At 42.5% G+C, this 20,800-nt stretch overlaps 1 protein-coding gene and 1 pseudogene across 1 annotated transcript in view; both read right to left on the bottom strand.

The window, feature by feature from the left end:
• Positions 1–20,800, bottom strand: part of LOC103039624 (polyunsaturated fatty acid lipoxygenase ALOX15B-like) — a 398,882-nt pseudogene that overhangs the window by 163,283 nt on the left and 214,799 nt on the right.
• Positions 4,728–20,800, bottom strand: part of LOC125782392 (polyunsaturated fatty acid lipoxygenase ALOX15B-like) — a 130,660-nt gene continuing 114,587 nt past the window's right edge. Inside the window, exons 12-16 of the mRNA XM_049466289.1 lie at positions 12,618–12,784; positions 7,993–8,114; positions 5,940–6,040; positions 5,686–5,856; positions 4,728–5,390 (exon numbers count right to left, since the gene is read on the bottom strand). Of these exons, the coding sequence (XP_049322246.1) occupies positions 5,211–5,390; positions 5,686–5,856; positions 5,940–6,040; positions 7,993–8,114; positions 12,618–12,784 (741 nt within the window). The 3' untranslated portion in view covers positions 4,728–5,210. The remainder of the gene's footprint in view (positions 5,391–5,685; positions 5,857–5,939; positions 6,041–7,992; positions 8,115–12,617; positions 12,785–20,800) is intronic.

Raw genomic sequence — 20,800 nt, forward strand, 5'->3', positions numbered from 1 at the left:
TCAGAAACCACAGTGATGGTATGTTTTAACAAGGGAGCAATCATTTTTTCACACAGGGCCATGTAGGTTTGGTCTCCCTTAATAATAAACACCTTCATTTAAAAATAGCATTTTGTGTTTACCTTTGTTGTCTTAGACTAATATTTGAATTGGTTTGATGTTCCGAAACACCACTGTATGTATGTATGTACATGTGTATGTAGGTGTGTATCCATGTATGTATGTACACGTGTATGTATTTATGTATGTAGGTGTGTATCCATGTATATATGTACATGTGTATGTATGTACGTGTTTATGTATGTGTGTATGCTTGTGTATATGTAAGTGTCTATGTGTGTATATACAGTGCATCCAGAAAGTATTCACAGTGCTTCACTTTTTCCACAGTTTGTTCCGTTTCAGCCTTATTCCAAATTGTATTAATTAATCTCTTTCCTCAAAATTCTGTGTGAAAAAAAGTTTTCTTGAGAGTTTTGAAAATGTATTAAAATAATAATAATAAAAAAAATCATATTAACATAAGTATTCACAGCCTTTGCTTAACTACACCTTTGGCAGCAACTACAGCCTCAAGTCTTTTTGAATATGATGCCACAAGCTTGGCACACCTCTCTTTAGGCAGTTTTGCCCATTCTTCTTTGCAGTACCTCTGAAGCTCCATCAGGTTGGATGGGAGATGTCTGTGCACAGCCATATTCAGATCTCTCCAGAGACGTTCAATCGGATTCGAAGTCTGGGCTCTGGCTGGGCCACTCCAGGACATTCACACAGTGGTTCTAAAGCCACTCCTTTGAGATCTTGGCAGTGTGCTTCGGATCATTGTCCTGCTGAAAAATTAACCGTCGCCCCAGTCTGAGGTCAAGAGCGCTCTGGAGCAGGTTTTCATCCAGGATGTCTCTGTACATTGCTGCATTCATCTTTCCCTCTATCCTGACTAGTCTGCCAGTTCCTGCTGCTGAAAAACATCCCCATAGCATGATGCTGTCACCACCATGCTTGACTGTAGGGATGGTATTGGCCTTGTGATGCGCAGTGCCTGGTTCCCTCCAAACATGACGCTTGGCATTCACACCAAAGAGTTCAATCTTTGTCTCATCAGACCAGAGAATTTTGTTTCTCATGATTCGAGAGTCCTTCAGGTGCCTTTTGGCAAATTTCAGACGGGCTGCCTTGTGCCTTTTACTAAGGAGTGGCTTTCTCCTGGCCACTCTGCCATACAGGCCTGATTGGTGGATTGCTGCAGAGATGGTTGTCCTTCTTCAAGGTTCTCCTCTCTCCACGGAGGAACGCTGGAGTTCTGAAAGAGTGACCATCGGGTTCTTGGTCACCTCCCTGACCAAGGCCCTTCTCCTCCGATCGCTTAATTTTGACAGCTGGCCAGCTCTAGGAAGAGTACTGGTGGTTCCAAACTTCTTCCATTTACGAATGATGAAGGCCACTGTGCTCATTGGGACCTTCAAAGCTGCATAATTTTTTCTGTATCCTTCCCAAGATTTGTGTCTCGAGACAATTTTGTCTTGGAGGTCTACAGACAATTCCTTTGACTTCATGCTCGGTGTTTGCGCTCTGACATGCAGTCAACTGTGGGACTTTATATAGACAGGTGTGTGCCTTTCAGGTGGACTCCATTTAAGCTGTAGAAACATCTCAAGGATGATCAGTGGAAACAGCATGCACCTCAGCTCAATTTTGAGCTTCATGGTGAAGGTTGTGAATACTTACGTTAATGTGATTTCTTAGTTTTTTATTTTGTAATAAATTTTCACATGGTCATAATGGGGTAACGTAACGTAACAAAATGTGGAAAAAGTGAAGCGCTATGAATACTTCCGGATGCACTGTATGTAGGTACCTGTGTATGTACATGTTTATGTATGTGTATGTAAATTATCTGGGGTTGCTGCAGTTGGTCAGGTCTAGGTTCAGCAACAGTATGTGCTGAAAGAATGAGGTCAGCTGACTACCTGAATATACTGAATATAGAACAGGTTATTGCATCAATGGATTTTTTTTATTCTCTGATAGCACGAGCATATTCCAAGATGACAATATCAGGATTCATGGTGCTGGAATTGTGAAAGAGTGGTTCAGGGAGCATGAGATCATCATTTTCACACATTATTCACCACAAAGTCTAGACCTTATCCCCATTGAGAATCTTTGGGATGTGCTGGAGAAGGTTTTGTGCAGTGATCAGACTCTACTATCATCAATGCTGCTGCAAGATCTTGGTGAAAAATTGATGCAACATTGGTTTGACATAAATCTTGTGACACTGCAAAAGCTTTTCGAAACAATGTAGTGAATGCGTGCAGCAATCAAAGCTAAAGGCGGTCCAACAAAATATTAGTGTGTGATTTTTTTTTGTGGCAAATTTTCTTTTTTGTACAGGCAGTGTATGAATGTATGTGTGTATGTCTGTATTTATTTATTTATTTAGTCTGAGCTAAACTGTTCTCCTGTACTTGTGATCTGTCTGTCTTTGATTCCAGGTTGAAGTTGATCGTCTTACGAAACACAAGTCCAAGTGATCTGTATCAAACCAGAGGGGACAGAACAGATCTCACTGTGAGAGGAGTTACGCTGACCCCGGATTTACCTCTGAGCTGAACCTGAATTAAAGATCCACTGTTTTTAAGGCTTTCAGAAACACTGGATGGTTCAGGAGTGACACTGAGCTGCAAACCTGCCTGTGACAGACTGTGGTAAACTGTTCTGAAATTAAATATGTTCTGTATAAAATACAGAGCAGGGTATACTAACAGGGTGATCAGGAAACTTAAAGCTACACCAGACTGCTCTTTTCCTTCACTTTCACTTCAGCTACACTGTACAAGCAACAGCAAACACGCTTTTTAGCGCACTTTTCGGACAAGGTTGGGCAAGTTTCGTTAGAGCGGGGCATGGCAAACCCCCTCATTCACACATTCTCTGTCTGCGGACCTTGGGGGCATTACTCACGACTTTAAAAGACAGTCTGGTGGCGCTGATTTCCCATATTGCCCACAGATGTACGCAATTTAGAGTCCTATTTCGTCACTCACACTCGCCGAAGGTGTCAGCTGTTTTGTGTGAAAACCCTCTCGGATGAAGACCAACGCAGGTAAAGACCTGCGAGTCTACCTGCGCCCACCTGAGTCCATCGAGCAAGGCCACCGACAAGGCAGCCCGTCCTACTGCCTCCTAAAATCCCTAAAATGCCTCCCATCACATTCCTGTTGTCATCTCGACTACTGCAGTGCCATACTAACTGGCCTCCCGGCCTGTGTAGTAAAACCACTTCAGCAGCAGCACGTCTGCTCTTCAACCAGCCATAATGGGAACACGTCACCCCACTGCTGATTGAGCTCCATTGGCTACCAGTTGATGCTCGTATCAAATTTAAAGCTCTTACAATCGCCTACAAGGTGATGACAGAACAGCTCCTTCCTACCTGCACTCACTCCTAAAGGCTTACGCTACCTCCCTGCCGCTGCGCTCCTCCAATGAACGTCACCTCACTTTACCAAACAAACATTCACACAAAGCAATCCAGACTGTTCTCATACAGAGTTACCTTGTTATTATAACGGTCTCAGCTAACCCGTGTGGATGGTGGACGGGATGCCACTGTTATTACATATGTTCTGGCAGGGGGGGTGGTAACGTGGCTATTCAAACCATTATTTTAATGAGGTAAGTGCATTGCTGGTCACTTCTAAATCTGGTTTGAGTGATCTGATTAAAGTGTGACCTCAAGACACTCTGTATCCTCTTCACACCTGTACTTTGTGCTGAAAATTTGTAATCAGATCATGCTGGCACATGTTAATACTAGGTGTAAATGGGGTCTAACACTTATTAAAGTCTCAAGCTCTGGGTTTGTGAAGTCTCTGTATCTTTATATAAAGATTGAGCCATTGTTTAAGTCTGTAACTCTGTTTTTTAACCTTTTCCTGGTTTTAGTGTATGGATCAACCCTTTTGTCTGTTTGCATACCTGTGTTTTGGCCTATTCCTGGACTCATTTGATAAAAGCTAAAATAATTCCTTTACATACAAAACTGAAGGATCTTCATAGATTTGGCAAAATAATCCAGTCTGGAGATCTAATTTTCTTTTGCCAGATTTATTCAGAGAACAATGAAGAAAAAAACAGTTTTCTTGATGCAAAATAAAGAAAAGGAATGAAGAAAAGAAAGACAATTAAAGAAATAGTTAAAAATGGTAAAAGTTTTTATTAAAATTACTGATGAATCTAAAAATAAAAGAATAAAGATATCATGTCTACTGTTACCTCCATCTACTCTCAGCTCCATCCACTGAATAACCAAGATCCTCTTCGTCTACTGTCATCTCCATCTATTACCTATGTCTACTGTACACCCAGGCCACTCTCACCTCCGTTTACTGTCACCTCAGATCACGCTCACCTCCATCTGTCTTTGTTCATTCATATCTTCATTCTGTTTCTTCCACACATGTGACAGTTATATAACATGGTCATAATATGCTAAAGTTTACACCCAAACTAAACTAATAATCTTAGAAGGCTTTTGCAAACAAGCAGTACTTACCCTGATTTAGATTATGATTTTCATTTATTATGATTTAATAATTAAAATTTCAATTATTATGATTATGAATTTATTCTAATCACTGCTTATTAATACAAACTCATAACTAAAAATATATATGCATATACATCAAACAATCAATCAAACTATACTCAATTCAAGAAAGTTTCAAAGAATTTCAACCTCAATCCAGTGGAATACACAAATTTGGGCACCCCTGGCCAAATCAACTGGTAATGTGAATAGTATGCAATAAAAAATGATCTGATCTCCAGGATATTAAAGTAAAGATGAAATACTATAAAATATTTAAGAAAATCCAGATTTTTATCCTGAGCCAATTACCTCACCCACTCATCAGGACACCTTGTACCACTGCAATGCTGTCGACACAGGGAGGGTGAGGAACAGTGCACACCTCCTCTGAAACTCTTTTTGAACACTTGAACACAAAAATCTTCTTTGAATCTCAAATCTGTTCTATTAAATTCAAGCTCACATGTTTTCAGTTCACTAAAAGGTTTATGCCATATAGTGGCAAAAGATAAAGTGAAAAAAATGTTAAAGTATTATCATTACGAATACAAAATATCTCAATTCTGCATATAAGAGTAAGAAACTGTCAGAGACTCCCACTGGTCAGTCCAGCATTCTACAGAGCAACACTGTTATCCACAGTTATTGGGTGTAAGTAAAGGTAGCCAGGTTCAAGGGACTGGTTCCTGTTTTCAACTTCAGCCTCTAATATTTTAAGAACTTTCTTAAATTCTTCAATATGGCCACATGGTACAGCCTCGCTGAACAGCTCCTCCTTAAAATTTCCAAGCTGGTACTGCAGGAAAACAAAGACAGGGAGAGGGGTCACATATTTGGTTCTTCTTTACAGCAGAAAAAAAGAACAAACAATACAGGTTCAACGGTTCTCATTGTAATGCTTGATTTTAAGAACCTGTTTTTTTATTGATTATACTGCTTTAATGTGAACATTTCCACTGTATTAAAACTGCATATATTTTTTCACTGTTTGAAAATATCTTACTTGATGTGAAGGTTCCACTACATGTAGATTGTATCAGATTTTTTCTCTGCTAAATTAATTAGTGTAAAATTTCTGTGTCTAGACTCACATGGTCAGAGGACTTCCTGCTCAGCAGATACAGAACGGCTATGCCATGGATGGTAGTGTTGACATCAGGCAGGGCTTGAAATATGGTTTCCTCTGTGGTCACACCTTTCTTGCACTGTGGGGGGAGTCTGAGGGCGGTCGGCAGATTGGGCATCCAGCCCCCGAAATCAAACTGGAGAACAGCAAAAAGAGAATCAGAACCAGCTTTTAATCAGATTCAGATAAAAACCCACCCAGAAATGGTGTTTGCAGAACCTGGCCGTTGTTAACCGCAGCGTGCTGAGCCGACACCGTGAAGATCACCATCGTCACGAACTTGATGAGCTCGTCCACTGTGCTGAAAGACTTCGGAATTCCTGAGGAAAGCAGAATTCATCAGAAATGTTGGACACAAACAGTTTAGAACCACCATAATCCACCTGAGCAGACTCAAACCGGAGCTTCTGGAATGGCCTTCGATTCCCTTGTACTAAACACTATAGAACAAGAAACAGGGAGCATTGAAAGGAGAAAGAACCAGAATGATCGCCCAGGAGAAAGAGAAAGGAGGAGTAGCTCAAGTACCACCCAGTGAGGCTGTAGGGAGGAGGAGCCACAGCGGGCCGCAGGAGTTGGCGGTCTGGGCGAAATAACACCAAAGAACCGAAGTTTCGACTGTAAACTGGTTGAGGCAACGGCGGGGGCGCTGGGAGCGGCAGCGGTGAGAGAGAGAAAGAAGCTGCTAAAGTCTGAAGGAGACCTTGCGGTAACGGCCAGACCAGGCCGAGGAGCCAGGAGAGGAGACGCCAGCCGCGGCAGTTGGGGAAAAACACACTGTAATCAAGGAAGGCAGCCAGAAGTTGGGGTGGACGAGAATAGCTGGTCATGCGAGGTTGTTCAACAAGCACGTAGAAAGGAAGTGGTGGTTTATATAGGGAGGAGAGTGGGAGGAGTAATGACTGGGTCAATCTCCCAAAACTAAGTTATATACATAACACAACTAGTAGTCCTAAAGTCCTTCAGCTTTATTTCTGCCTTTTTTGTTTATCTTCAAAACCTTCTGTTAAGTACCTACTAATTATTCAAAAAGAAGTAATCATTTAGTATTTACTAACATTCAAAATCTAAAAATATCTTTTAAGTATTATTCATTCAAAACTATGTCACAAGTACTTTTTAGTGCCTGCTAATTAGACATTATTTATGAATAGTTCTAAAACATTATATAAATTATTGAGTACTATTTAATTATTATGGGTATACTATACCCATATTATAAATATACTGTTGTTTTCAACAATATAACTATTTTATTACTACATTGTTGATTTTTCATGTGCAATTTTTCCGACAGTTTTCAATCTCCAGATTGTTGGTCTGATTGTGAGATGCAGGTTTGTATACAGGTTTTTGATTGGACTCAACAGGAATTAAAAGGATGCATTTGTTTTGGGCCACCTTTAAATGAAACGCTCATGTCTGGTGCTGAAAGCATTTCCAAGTCTCCCACATCCAGCTCTATCTGTGATTCCCACGCTTCTAACTACAATACCCAGAACACACCACACCATGACACCTAACTCACTCCCGATCACATGACACCACCAGGAAGTCCCGAGTGCTGATTTATTCCCTCAGTATATAAGGACCACGCTCACACTCACACCTCGCCGAGTATCCGTTTGGTTATCCTGCAATACGAAGCGTTTTCTCTAGCCCTTGTGTTTTTCCGTGTTTGATCTTGTTTTGGTTTTCTACCGATTACGATTTTTGCCTGTTCCCTTTCCATTGAATTTTTGTGTATGACCTGGACTGTGTACCCCTTCCTGGATTATTGCCTGCCCTGTGTTACTGCCTGCCTGTGTATGAACTCTGGACTGTCTCCCGTTTATGGTATGAAGTTTCTCTACTGTGTTTCACTGGTTCTGAACCTGCTTGAACTGACCACGCCTGCTTTTGTGTATCCCCAAGTTTGGTTCCTGTCTTGCCCTGACAGAAACACCTGCAATACCCAACAATCAACATGGGGGACAACAACAACCACTTGGCAACACCTGAACAACTACCTGAGAGACCATAGCAACTGTCTGCCTGGGATACCATGGATACTCCCTAACAACCACCTATTAACACCACAGCAGTCCCTAAGCAGCATCATGCATTATAACAATTTTTTTTTTTCATTACAATTTTTGACTTAATTTTCAATCGGGCAAGGTGTGCCTAAACTGTCTTGTAAGTCACAACAGCAAAAGACTGAAGCTCAGTGTAAAATAAGAATATCTGATTTATCAGGTGCAGTAATAATTAGATGCAGCAGAATCCATACCACTCTGTTCTCTTTCCAGAAATCCAAATTTAAATATTTCACTGATCCAGTCCTGCAGTTCTGAGTCTTTCTGCACGTCCTCAGCGCTGAGATAGTAGTACTTCACAACTCCGTCAACATACCTACAGACACAGAACACATACTCATATTAAGGCCAACAAAAATACATGTAATAACAAGCAGTTTAATCACCTGAATAAGTTGAATCAAGGATTTAAAGCAGCAGTCCCTATGCTTTTTCTTTTAAATTAAAAGAAGTATTACTTCTGGGGGAGAGGACAAAAAAATTCTACAACCATACCTGCAAAGTCTAATATTTATTTATTCTATCCAAAACAGCTTTTGCTGGTTACATGAGCAAGAGTGGCACTGGTACAAGCTGACACAAGAGCTACTGCAAACATAGAGATATCAGAACAGCAAACTCTGTCTTCATTGTTACGCAAAAAGAATGCCGAATTAGAACTGAAGAGAGCTCTGTGGCATCCTGTGGCACATTTGCCCACAGACTAGGCAATGCTCACTAGCTGATGCACAGTCAAGATGGCAAACAATGAAACAAAATGACCATCCTGCTTCTCTTAGTTCAGTGATGTGCCAAAAGGTCTGTCAACTGAGCAAAACGTCTCAGAGTGCATGTTTTGCAGTCAGTGGTCCCAAAAGTACCAAAAAGTAGCCTCTAAATGCCTTTTTTAGGGCAGGGCTGTGGGGAAGCACTTTTATGCCTTCCTGTGGCAAGATGCAGTGTTTAATTGAACCACTCCTGTAATCATTTAGATATCTGCCTCAGATATAAATGCAACCTGGAAGCATTTTAGAGAAATCTGGAAGCTTTGTTCTTCAGACTAGCTCACAAGATCTCAGCTTCTTTCTTCAGTAGCTTTTACTGTATTTATTTTTACAGTACAGTAAACATGAACTTACAGTACTACATACCTAATTAGTACTGTACTGCATATACACTGCTCAACCAAAAAAAAAAAAAAAGGTAAACCGCCTTTGGCATCGTTTCCAAAAGCTTCTTCTATGTCAACATTTATTTCTGTCTAGAGCTGCATTAATAAAAGATCATGTTTTGCTGATGCGAGATTTAAACCCACTGCGCAAAGTTTTCTCCAGCACATTGTCATCTTGAAATATGCCCATGCCAAAAAACGACCTGATGGAATGACCTGTAATTCAGTATATTTAGGTAGTAAGCTGACCTCATTCTTTAGGCACATAAGGTTGATGAACCTAGACCTGAGTTGTTTTCTTTATTTTTTTTTTTTTGTGCATGTGGATGTTTAAGATACTGTTATTTGATTTTGAGTAGAACATAATTTAATAAGATTATTTATAATATAATTTAATAAGATTGTGATTATTATTATATCTTTTTTGAAGTATTTTGGTTTTTCAATAATTGTTTGTGTTATTCTCTTTTTCCATTTCTGCACATCATTGACGTTTGTACATTTATTATATATTTTTGTGTAAAATAACATATAATACTGTGGACTCTGTTATGACGTAGCTAAGTGGGGCGGGGTGTACACACCTGGTTGATCCATTTAGCAGCGGGTCTGGTGTTTGGTGAGCACACTGAGGAAGGCCTAAGGGACGAAACGTTAGTTTTTTTCTATGAGTCTAATAAATACATTGGATTATACGAGTGCTGTCCGATCCTCTTCAATATTTGAACCTAGACCTGATCAATTGCAGCAACACCAGATCATAGCACCACCCACACAGGCTTGTACGGTACACACTAGGCATGATGGGTGCATCTTTTCAATTGCCTCTTTTCTTACCGTGATAAGCTCATCACTCTGGAACATGGTAAATCTGGACTCATTAGACCACAAGACCTTAATTGATCTATAGTCCAATTGCTCCCTAGCAACTTAAAGCTGTTTTGACGGTTAGCCTCACTGAGGTGTTTGAGGCAACACAGCTGTTTAGTCACAATCCCTTGAGTTCCCTTCACATTGTGCATGTGGAAATGCAATTAATTTTACTATTAAACATATCTCTAGTTCTAGCACTGTTTCTATGATTTGGTTTCACCAAAAGTTTTAATAATTAACAATCAAAATGTTTGTCTGAATATATTCTTTTCTCAAAGATGATGTTTCCCCACTGTCCTTCCTCTTTTTAGTAATGCGTTGGACAGTTCTTACCCCATTTTAGTAGTTTAGGCAATCTCAAAATTAACATTTTTTTCCATGACCACAGGATGTGTTTTTCCCCATGGTTGTTTAACAAATGAGCTAAAATAAGCTACTCACTGCATCATTTGGGGTTAAATAACATAAATCACCCATGCAGTTATTATCCAAGGGGAGGTTCCTACATATTTAGGGTTCAAGCACCGAATTGTTTTTGCTCAGATTTTTCGTATTCCTCTTCTTCTTCTTTTTCCCCTGAAAAAGCAGTTGTTCAGCCTAAACCGTAAGTCGTAGAGATATGAAACTAAGTTGGTAGAGGTAGGATCAGTGCATCTCGGTGGGTAACAAAAATGGCATCTCTACTTGGTTGTGCCATCTTAAGTACAGTGGGTCTGACAAAATTGTTAATAGAACTATGTTGAAAAAGTGCTTTGTTTATTCATAATTGCTAATAGTCTCAAAATAGCTTTATTCAAACTAGTCTCTGGATATTTGACATATGACCTAAATTTTGGTCTTGTTGCACACTGTAAATATTCATCAAAAACAATTGTGAAATTGTCACTCACAATAGTGTCCAGGCATCAAGCAATCGGTGGTGCTGTAACTGCAGTATTTGCTCTAATCATCTCACAATGTTAAACACTTCTGTATGTTATCACTGTGATGAAGTGCCATTTAATTCAGAATGCGATTTAGAACAACTTTGTAATTACATGTCCTGTCAGAAAATGCACTCCTGTGTGTTCATTTAAACTTGTTTGGTCAAAACTTATAGCTTATTTTGAAAACATTCTGAACACCACTTTGTCAACATTCTGGTTGAAATCTTCTGATCAATAACTATAACATGTAGAAACCTTTTGACTAATTCTAACTCACTTGATGAATATTCTACAAAGTTCAATAGATTTGTATGTGAATTTAAGCACTGATCATGTTGAAATGACTCTGCTCAACATTAATAACAGATGAAAGACTTTTGATCATTTATAAATCTGACAGTTTCTCAAATTGTATTAACCTTTTTACACATCACCCTCCTGTGCTCTAGTAGGCACCATTGTGCCAGTTGGTGCTTGAACTCGCTGATTGCCGCTTGCAGCTTTATTTATTATTCTTTTTCCTCAGAAAAAGATGTTGTGCAGCCTAAAGCGTAAGTTGTACAGACATGAAACTTGGTAGGTGGATGTAGGATCAATGCATCTCGGACAACAAAAATGGCACTGATTGGTCAATGGAGGGCGCTATAACATGGAAAGATAATTTTTCACATTTTGCTCAATAACTCCAGAACCATAAGACCTATATTCAAAATTATTTTTTGCTGCATTCCTTGGGTAAATACCTACAACAATTTACTTTTTTTTTGTGGTAATTTGCATAATATGCAAAGCATACTTTTGCGAACTAGTCCTAGGTTTTTTGACAAATCCTGACATGTTTGATATCAAAATACTCATGAGAGCATGGACATCAAAAAAAAGTTAAAATTTGTGAACAATATGGTCACCATATGCAAATTAGTCCTTCCGGATATATGCCCCATTCACTCCAACAGTTAAATCTGGAACACTGTTTCTCAGCAACCGTGTAACCTAGCAACCTGAAACGTTGCATACAGAATCATCAGAATCAGGTTATACAACCTCTAAAGGATATTCAAAGGGCAACTTTATCAATCAAAATGGCTGAACATCGTCAGCCAATTAGCATTCAGCAGGCATTTTGGCAGGCTGTACATTGCCCAATCAGGATGAAACTTGGGTGTTATGGTCAGATGATGACATTGTAGTGACCAGCAAAGTGGGGAAACAATCCGGCCATGGGTGCGCTGTTCCAAAAAACTAGTATATGTCATTCACACTGTAATATTTTGACATCTAACTGGTTTTGCCATGACAAATTTGTAATACAACTAAGTTTAAAAAGTGTTTTGTTTATTCATAATTGCTAATTGTTTCAAAATAGCTTTATTCAAACTAGTTTCTGGATGTTTGACCTATGACCTCTATTTTGGTCTTGTTGCACACTGTAGAGTCTGCAGGTAAATATTCATTAAAAACAATTGTGAAATTGTCACTTTACAATAGTGTCCAGCCATCAAGCGGTCCATGTGTCCTTGGAATTTCTAACATGAATTGCTCTAGCTCTGCAGTATTTGCTCTAAGCATCATCATCTTACAGTGATAGAAAACTTCTGATTTGATAATTAAGTGTCTCAAATTGAATTAATCCTTCTTACACCATCCTATGCTCTAGTAAACACCATTGTGCTAGTTGGTGCTTGAACCCGCTGATTTCCACTTGCGGCTATATTTGCTTATTTGAATCCAGGTGGTGACCTTTAATTGGACAGGCAGTGTATATAAATGTATGTATACATATATATATATATATATATATATATATATATATATATATATATATATATATATATATATATATATATATTTAGAGATTATTCTACTGTACTTGTTGATGATGTTCCAGAGTTTTTTTCCTTGCTCTCTATAGAAGTAGTTGGGGATGTCCTCCAGACCTCTCTCCTTGATATTGTCCGGAAGACAGAGGGAGCTGTAGGTCAGGGTGGAGAAGGCTTTGGACAGGTATTCCCTGACTGCATCACCTATTGAAGTATACTGGCAGAAACAAGCAAGAAAAAACATTGTTTTTTTTACATGGGATCTAAAAAGCTGGCAGTACAGTGCTCAAAAAAATAAAGAGAACACTAAAGTAATACATCCAAGATCTCAATGAATAAATTATTCCAGTTGGAAATCTTTATTTATAACACAGTGAAATGCGTTGGGAACAAATAACATAAAAATAATCATTGTAAATCAAAATTATTAACCCATGGAGGTTTGGATTTGGAATTATACTCAAAATAAAAGTAGAAAATTAAATGACAGGCTGATCCAACTTGAGTGGAAATTTCTCAAGAAAAGTTAAAATGAGGCTCAGTTGTGTGTGTGGCTCCACAAGCCTGTATGATGAGGCGGATGTTCTTCTGAGGAATCTCCTCCCAGACCTGGTGTCACATCCTGGTCTTGTCTCGTGTCTCTGTGTGTCTTCCCCACGTGACCTGTGCTCCCCTGTGTCTCCCGTCTCAGTACTTTTCCACCTGTGTCTAATGTAGCTCCGCCCCTTCCCCAGGTGTTTCCAATTCTAGTGTGTTTTATGTTACTATAAATAGCCCTCCTCTGCCACTTTGTCTCCGTCGGTCTTTGCACCTTCCACTGTTGTCTGTCTCTCCGCGTTTCTGTGTTGCTATAGCCCTAGTTCAGTGTTTATTCATAGTTTGTTTCCCTTGCTCCTTATTCTGTGTTTTTCTGTTTATTTCTAGTTTCCTGTTTTTATCCATTGTTTCATTCGTCGCTCCCTAGTTCCCTGCTTAGTGTTTTGCTTCTTGTTGTTTTTGCTGTGTTAATATATTCCCTGTATATATCCCTGCCTTATTTAGTTTAGTACTTATTCTGTTCCTCGTTAATTTTCTTGTATATATATTCCTTGTTTATTTTGTTATTATTATCTCTTGTTGGCTTAGTTTATGTTCTCTAGTTTCACTGGTTTGTTTTGGTTTTTGGTTATTCGTTTATCTTTGTTAAGTGTTTACTTGTATCTTGTTTCATTGTTTATTTGTTATTTATTTAATAAATTATTTATATCGCTCTTACCTGCACTTGTGTTCGCCTCCTCGTTACCCTGCCTGGGTCATTCCTGACAGAAAGACCGACCTTAACATGGACACAGCAGGTTCTGCGTGGACTGGCACCAGGATGGCGATTAACCCTAGCTAGCTTCCCCAGTGGCTAGGGCGTTAGCTTCCCCAGCGCCTCTCAAGCTAGCTCCTCCCGCGGCCAAGACACTCTCCTCTTCAGCGGCTAAGCCGCGCTCCGTGAAGCCCGCGGCCGAGACGGCGCGCTCCGTGACTTCCGTGACGGCTGTAAAACCACGCCCCGCGACCCCCGCGGTAGCAGCCGAACCTCGCCCCGTGATCCCTGCGGTTGCTGTCGAACCGCGTTCCGTGATTCCCGCGGTAGCAGCCGAACCGCGCTACGGGACCTCTTACCCGGTGAGCCAGCCGCGACCAGAGACTCTCCCCGCGCTCGACTCAGCCAGAGAGAGTAAAACTCCAGTCCGGGTTTTTGCGGCAACCGCAGCTTTGAGCCCCACAGCTGCAGCGCCAGCACCTCAGGCTGAGGAGCTGGCTTTCATGGCGGCTGCAGAGCTAGATTCCGCCGCTGCAATCCAGCCTCTCTCTGAGACTATCTCCGCTGCAACCCAGCCGTGCTCCGGGACTGTTTTAGAGACTTTTCCCGCGCTGGTCTCTACCGGCGGCCCCGCGCTGCTTGCTATGGACTTTACCGGCGAGGCTGCAGATCCAGTCCGGGTTTTTGTTTCACCCGCGGCTTCAGGCCTCACAGCAGCAGCGCTGGATCTCTACGCGCCCATCTCCGAGTTGTCCTCAGCTGCTGAGCCACGCCCCCGGACTCCTGCCGTGTCTGCAGAAGCTGCTCAAGTCTCCGTGTCTGCAGAAGCTGCTCATGTCTCCGTGTCTGCAGAAGCTGCTCAAGTCTCCGTGTCTGCTGAAGCTGCTCAAGTCTCCGTGTCTGCAGAAGCTCCTCCAGCCTCCATGTCTGCTGAAGCTGCTCCAGCCTCCGTGTCTGCAGAAGCTGCTCCAGCCTCCGTATCAGCTCCCGCTGCCAGAGTCGCCGCGCCGCCAGCACCAGCTCCCGCTGCCAGAGTCGCCGCGCCGCCAGCACCAGCTCCCGCTGCCAGAGTCGCCGCGCCGCCAACACCAGCTCCCACTGCCAGAGTCGCCGCGCCACCGGTTCCTGCTCCCGGAACTTTGTTTCATCCCAGGTCCCATGTACCCAGGCAGGCACCGAGGTCCCCGGACTTTGTCCCCAGTACTGTGCCCAGGCTGGCTCCTTGGACTTCCCCTCAGACATTTGCCAGTCCTGGGCACCCACCCGTGTTTCTGGTCCCTGTGTCTCTCCCCGTTTTGGTCCCTGTCTCCGTCTATGTCCCTGTACCCGTGTCCCTCTCTGTCTCTGTTCCCGTCCCAGTCACAGTGTTCGTGTCTGTTCCTGTTACTGTCTTTGTTCCTGTTCCCATGTCCAGTCCCGTCCAGTCTCCTGTCCCGTTTCATGTCCAGTCACCTGGATTAAAGCGTCAAACAACTCCTGGACAGTCTGTGGTGCAGCATGTCATTGGTGGAGGGAACGAGACACGATGTCCCAGATGTGCTGGATTAGATTCAGGTCTGGGGAACTGGCGGGCCAATCCATATCTTCAATGCCTTCATCATGCAGGATCTGCTGACACACTTCAGCCACATGAGGTCTAGCATTGTCCTGCATCTGAAGGAACCCAGTGCCCACTGCACCAGCATATGGTCTCACAATGGGTCTGAGGAGCACATCCCGGTACCTAATGGCAGTCAGGATACCTGAGCAACTTCTTCTGTTGCAGACACCACCTCATGCTACCTGACAAACTGACAAAATGCCAAAGTGACCAAAACATCAACCAGAAAAATGAGAACAGAGAAAAGATCTGTGGTCACACCCGGCAGAACCAGTTTATAGCGGTTGTCTTGCTAATTGCTTCTCATTTCTACCTTTTATCTTTTCCATTTGCAACAACAGCAGGTGAAATTGATTCACAATCAGTGTTGCTTCCTAACTTAAGTATTTAGTGGTGTATTTAATTAAAAATTTTAAATGAGTTAGATTTTTTTGAGTGTTTTAAAGTTGTGAGGCAGTGAAATTTGCTGTTGAAATATTATGTCAGAAATAAAAATACGATTTTAATAATTAAAAAATGTAAACATATACCTTGTCATTTTTCAAAATTTCAGAGCCATAAATTAAAATCTATACAATTCAAAGCTCCATATTGCCATGTGTTAGTGGGCACTGCTCTTACATACACTATACACTGTATTCCAATCACTTCCATGGCCACAGGTGTAAAAGCAGCACCTAGGCATACAGAGCACTTCTACTAACATTAGTGAAAGAATGGGTTGCTCCCAGGAGCTCAGTGAATTCCAGAGTGGTATCGTAATAGGATGCAAGACCTGGGGCTCTTTTCACTTACATTTCAACGTGCGTGCAAAGATCTGCCAGATGCGATTCTTTCCTGACGCTTTTTATTGAGCGTATCACAAAGAAAACGCAATCGCAGAAAATGAGCGCAAATTTCATCTGCAATCAGCCACTCTGTGATCATTTAACTCCACCTGCATGTGCAGCACACAGCGCAAGCACAAACACATTTCGTGTCTGTGCTGGAGCTCCTCTGAGCTCAAACCAGACTCTGTAAGTTTTCCGAGGCTGCAGCAACCAACGCTCGCGAGAACTGCGACCTGCTTTCCGACCTTTAGTTCTAACAGTTCTACATGGACTACTGGTTCATTCTTTTCAAAGTAACATACATACACTCTGGCAGAAGCTGGAAAGAGACCAAATATGTCTGTGAAAGCCAGAAAATGAGAAAGAGAAACTAATCGGCCTGAAACATTTATTACACTCTGGAACTGTAGGGGAGCACACGTCTCCACACATAGTGGAGCTTTAAGTTGTCATGTCCTTGTCCTGTCCCTGTCAGCCTCCATGTTCTTCCCTTTTGTTTGTATTCAAAGCCATGTGTTCAGAGCACATGCCTCTCCCCTTGTCTCCGCCCATGTCTTTAGTGCTCCCACCTGTTTCTATTTGTAGCTCCGCCCCTTCATCAGTGTTCACAGGTGTTTCCCATTCCCCTTTTGTGTATTTAAGCCTGTGTGTTTGAGCATGTGGTTGTCTGGTCTTGTGTGTGTTTCACGCCGTCAGGTTGCTGTTTCTTTGTTTTCTGTTTTGTAGTTTATTTATGTTAGTTCCAGTAGTCCTTTCTCTTCCTGTATCTTGTCTTGAGTTTAGTTTTTTTATTTATTGTCTATGTAAATAAATACATTACCTGCGTTTACGTCCGCCTCACGTCCTCCCTGCTGCTGCTCAACCTGACAGAAGATCAGACCTTACTATGGACGTAGCGGGTAATTTCCGGACCAGCAGCCCCAGCCGCTTCAGCTCCCATCCCTGCGGTACCTGCTGCTCCCAGCTCTCGCCGTCCCAGCTGTTCCTGTCCTGTTTCCGCTCCTGCTCCAGTGAAGACGGCTCCTGTTTCCGCTCCTGCTCCAGTGAACGCGGTCCCAGCCGCTCCTGCTCCAGTGAACGCGGTCCCAGCCGCTCCTGCTTCAGTGAATGCGGTCCCAGCCGCTCCTGCTCCAGTGAACGCGGTCCCAGCCTCTCCTGCTCCAGTGAACGTGGCCCCAGCCACTCCTGCTCCTGTGAACGTGGTCCCAGCCGCTCCTGCTCCAGTGAACGCGGTCCCAGCCGTTCCTGCTCCAGTGAACACGTCCCCAGCCGCTCCTGCTCCTGTGAACGTGGTCCCAGCCGCTTCTGCTCCAGTGAACGCGGTCCCAGCCGTTCCTGCTCCAGTGAACGCGGTCCCAGCCGCTCCTGCTCCTGTGAACGTGGTCCCAGCCGCTTCTGCTCCAGTGAACGCGGTCCCAGCCGTTCCTGCTCCAGTGAACGCGGTCCCAGCCGCTCCTGCTCCAGTGAACGCGGTCCCAGCCGCTCCAGTGAACGCAGTCCCAGCCGCTCCTGCTCCTGTTTCCGCTCCAGTGCCAGTGACTCTTGTCCCCATTCCTGTGTCAAGTCCCCTGTTCAGTTACCGTTTCTGTCCAGTGTCCAGTTTCCTTGTTCTGTCTCTGTCTTTGTCCTGTGTCTAGTTCCCTGTCCAGTTTCTCTCCTGCCCTGTCATGTTCTTTCTGGCCCCTCTCCTCTTCTGGCTCTTGGGGTCCTGTTTTATGCGCCCCAGGAGTTGCGCTTTTGGGAGGGGCTACTGTCATGTCCTTGTCCTGTCCCTGTCAGCCTCCATGTTCTTCCCTTTTTCCGCTCCTGCTCCAGTGAAGACGGCTCCTGTTTCCGCTCCTGCTCCAGTGAAGACGGCTCCTGTTTCCGCTCCTGCTCCAGTGAAGACGGCTCCTGTTTCCGCTCCTGCTCCAGTGAACGCGGTCCCAGCCACTCCTGCTCCAGTGAACGCGGTCCCAGCCGCTCCTGCTCAAGTGAACGCGGTCCCAGCTGCTCCTGCTCCTGTGAACGCGGTCCCAGCACATGGCTCTCCCCTTGTCTCCGCCCATGTCTTTAGTGCTCCCACCTATTTCTATTTGGAGCTCCGCCCCTTCATCAGTGTTCACAGGTGTTTCCCATTTTCTGCTGTCTACAATCATTATAAATCTACTGATATTTATCCCTCACTGCAAGGCTCCCAGCAGGTTATATGTGGTCTCTTGCTGCACCCTGGTGGTCATTTGGTGAAACAATTACAGGTTTTAAATTAAAGCCCTGCTGAACTCTTTAGCTCATTTGATCTTGCTGGTCTTGATCTTTATCCTTCTTGGTCATGCTGGTCAGCCACTTTGGTCATTCTTGTTCTGGCTCCACCCACTTGCAAATGTGCATAATATGCAAAACATACTTTTGAGATCTTGTCCTTGGCTCATTGACCAATCATGACATGTTTGGTGTCAAACAGCTCAGCAGAGCATACGCCTGAATAATTAATTTGCTCTTAAAAGTCTTAAAGTCTTAAATTTTGTAAACAATATGGCCACCAAATGCAAATTAGACCTATTATTGTGCAGAAAAATTTCGCACAACTTTTAAATGCTTAATCTAACATTAATGCCACTTCAGTCCTTTGATCTTAACATGTTTTTTAGATACACTGTCATTTTATGTAGACATGCACCACTAGACCTCTAGAACCATACAAGCTATCAAGCTCAGCCTTGGCAATTATCATATATGTAGTAATGGTACACCAAAGAAAAATTTGATAAGTAATATTTTGTAGTCAGTATCTTTTTTATTAAGAACCTAGAGTTGTTTCACCAAATGACCACTAGAGTGCAGCAGGTGATGCTAACTGCTAGGCGATGCTAATCACTAGCCAATGCTAACCACTAGGTGATGCCAACCTGCTAGCCAATGCTAAATGCTAGCCAATGCTAATCACTACCCAATTCTAATCGCTAGCCAGTGCTAACCGCTAGTGGTTAATGAGTTGGGAAATTCCTGTGATGGCAAGTCACACAAAAGTCTGGCATGTGCTGAAAGCAAAACATGTTTTGCCTTGTAACTCCCACGCTTTGATAGCTATAAGAAAAATTCTTTCATTATTTGGTTTATGGCAAAGCAAATATAGAACCAATCAGCTCCACCCACTTAGATTTTTTACTATTTAGCATAATATGCAAAACCTATGTTTGCGAACTAGTCTGTGGATTTTTGACCAATCCTGACATGTTTGGTGTCAAACAACTCAGCAGAGTGCCATCCTCAATAATTATAGAAAAATTCTTGAAATAATATGGCTGCCATATGCAAAATAGTCTTAGCAAGCACACCCAAATTTACACTAAAAGCCATACCTTTTAAATGCTTAGGCTGACATTAATGCCACTTCAGAACTTTGATAATAACATGATTTTGAGGTAGTCTGTTAATCTGTGTAGACATACGCCCCCAGGGGGCGGAGCCAATGCTAGAAATCTGTTTCTCAAGAACCATACAAGCTATCAAGCTATTGATTGGCAGTTATCATCATAGGCCTATGTCCTAAGAGTATACCAAAAAAAATGATATTAGCCAATCAGGTTCCAGCAAGCTTTTGACAGGCTAAACCAGAGACTGTAAAAAAGATGGACGCCGCGTCGCCGTTCCCAATCATTTAATGAAAATGAAGCCAAAATCTTCCGCCATGTTGGCGATCTTGATACCCGAGTCTGCGCAGTAGAGACCAGAGGAGGGAGAAATACTGTGGAGAGACTGCCTACTCATTTAAATAAACCCGCCCCTGAGGGCTGCTTCGCGGTCACAGGCTGCAGAGCAGAGCGGCGCGGAGTTGACGGTCTGTTATTGGTCCCGCCCATAACCAGCCCTTTTACAATAACCACACCTTTTTGAATAGAGAGTAAAAATTTGACAATATAAGCAGAGGTTACACTAGCTGTTGCATTTAAATAATGGAAGTAGAATTACAGTATATTAGAAAAAAACGTGATTTAAAGTTGGCTGTTTTGCCATTGAAACCTATGGGGATGGGTGGGGTTACACAGCTTTCTGCAACCGAACAGCAGGGGGCGCCCGACCTGTGGTGGCTTCACTTTTGAGAGACGATGCTCTGTCCAGCTATACACAGTCTATGAGCTAAACAATCATCAATTAGAACGTAACTTATACCCTACATGTACATGAGGGCCTGTTATCATCCATTAAAATATTTTATTAATTGGCTTTTGGGGGCGCTATAGCAGAAAATCATTTATATCTAAATGTGCATGTGGCCTAGGCATATGATTATTTTTTATCTGTATGCTTTGCTTAAGCCCTTACAACTAACTGTAATTACATGTCTTTAACAAAAATGCATTGTTTTGCATCAGCAGGCAGTAGTGTAAAAATTGTGCTTTGGGTATTCAACCAATCAAATCAACTTTGGTCTTGTTGCAATCTGTAGACCCTGATGGTAAATAATTATTGAAAAAATCTTGACATTTTAACTATTTGTGGCCCGAACACCTTGATCAAACAGTTATGTAA

The sequence above is a fragment of the Astyanax mexicanus genome, chromosome 17, assembly GCF_023375975.1.
Source record: "Astyanax mexicanus isolate ESR-SI-001 chromosome 17, AstMex3_surface, whole genome shotgun sequence".
NCBI classification, from domain to species: Eukaryota; Metazoa; Chordata; class Actinopteri; order Characiformes; family Acestrorhamphidae; genus Astyanax; species Astyanax mexicanus.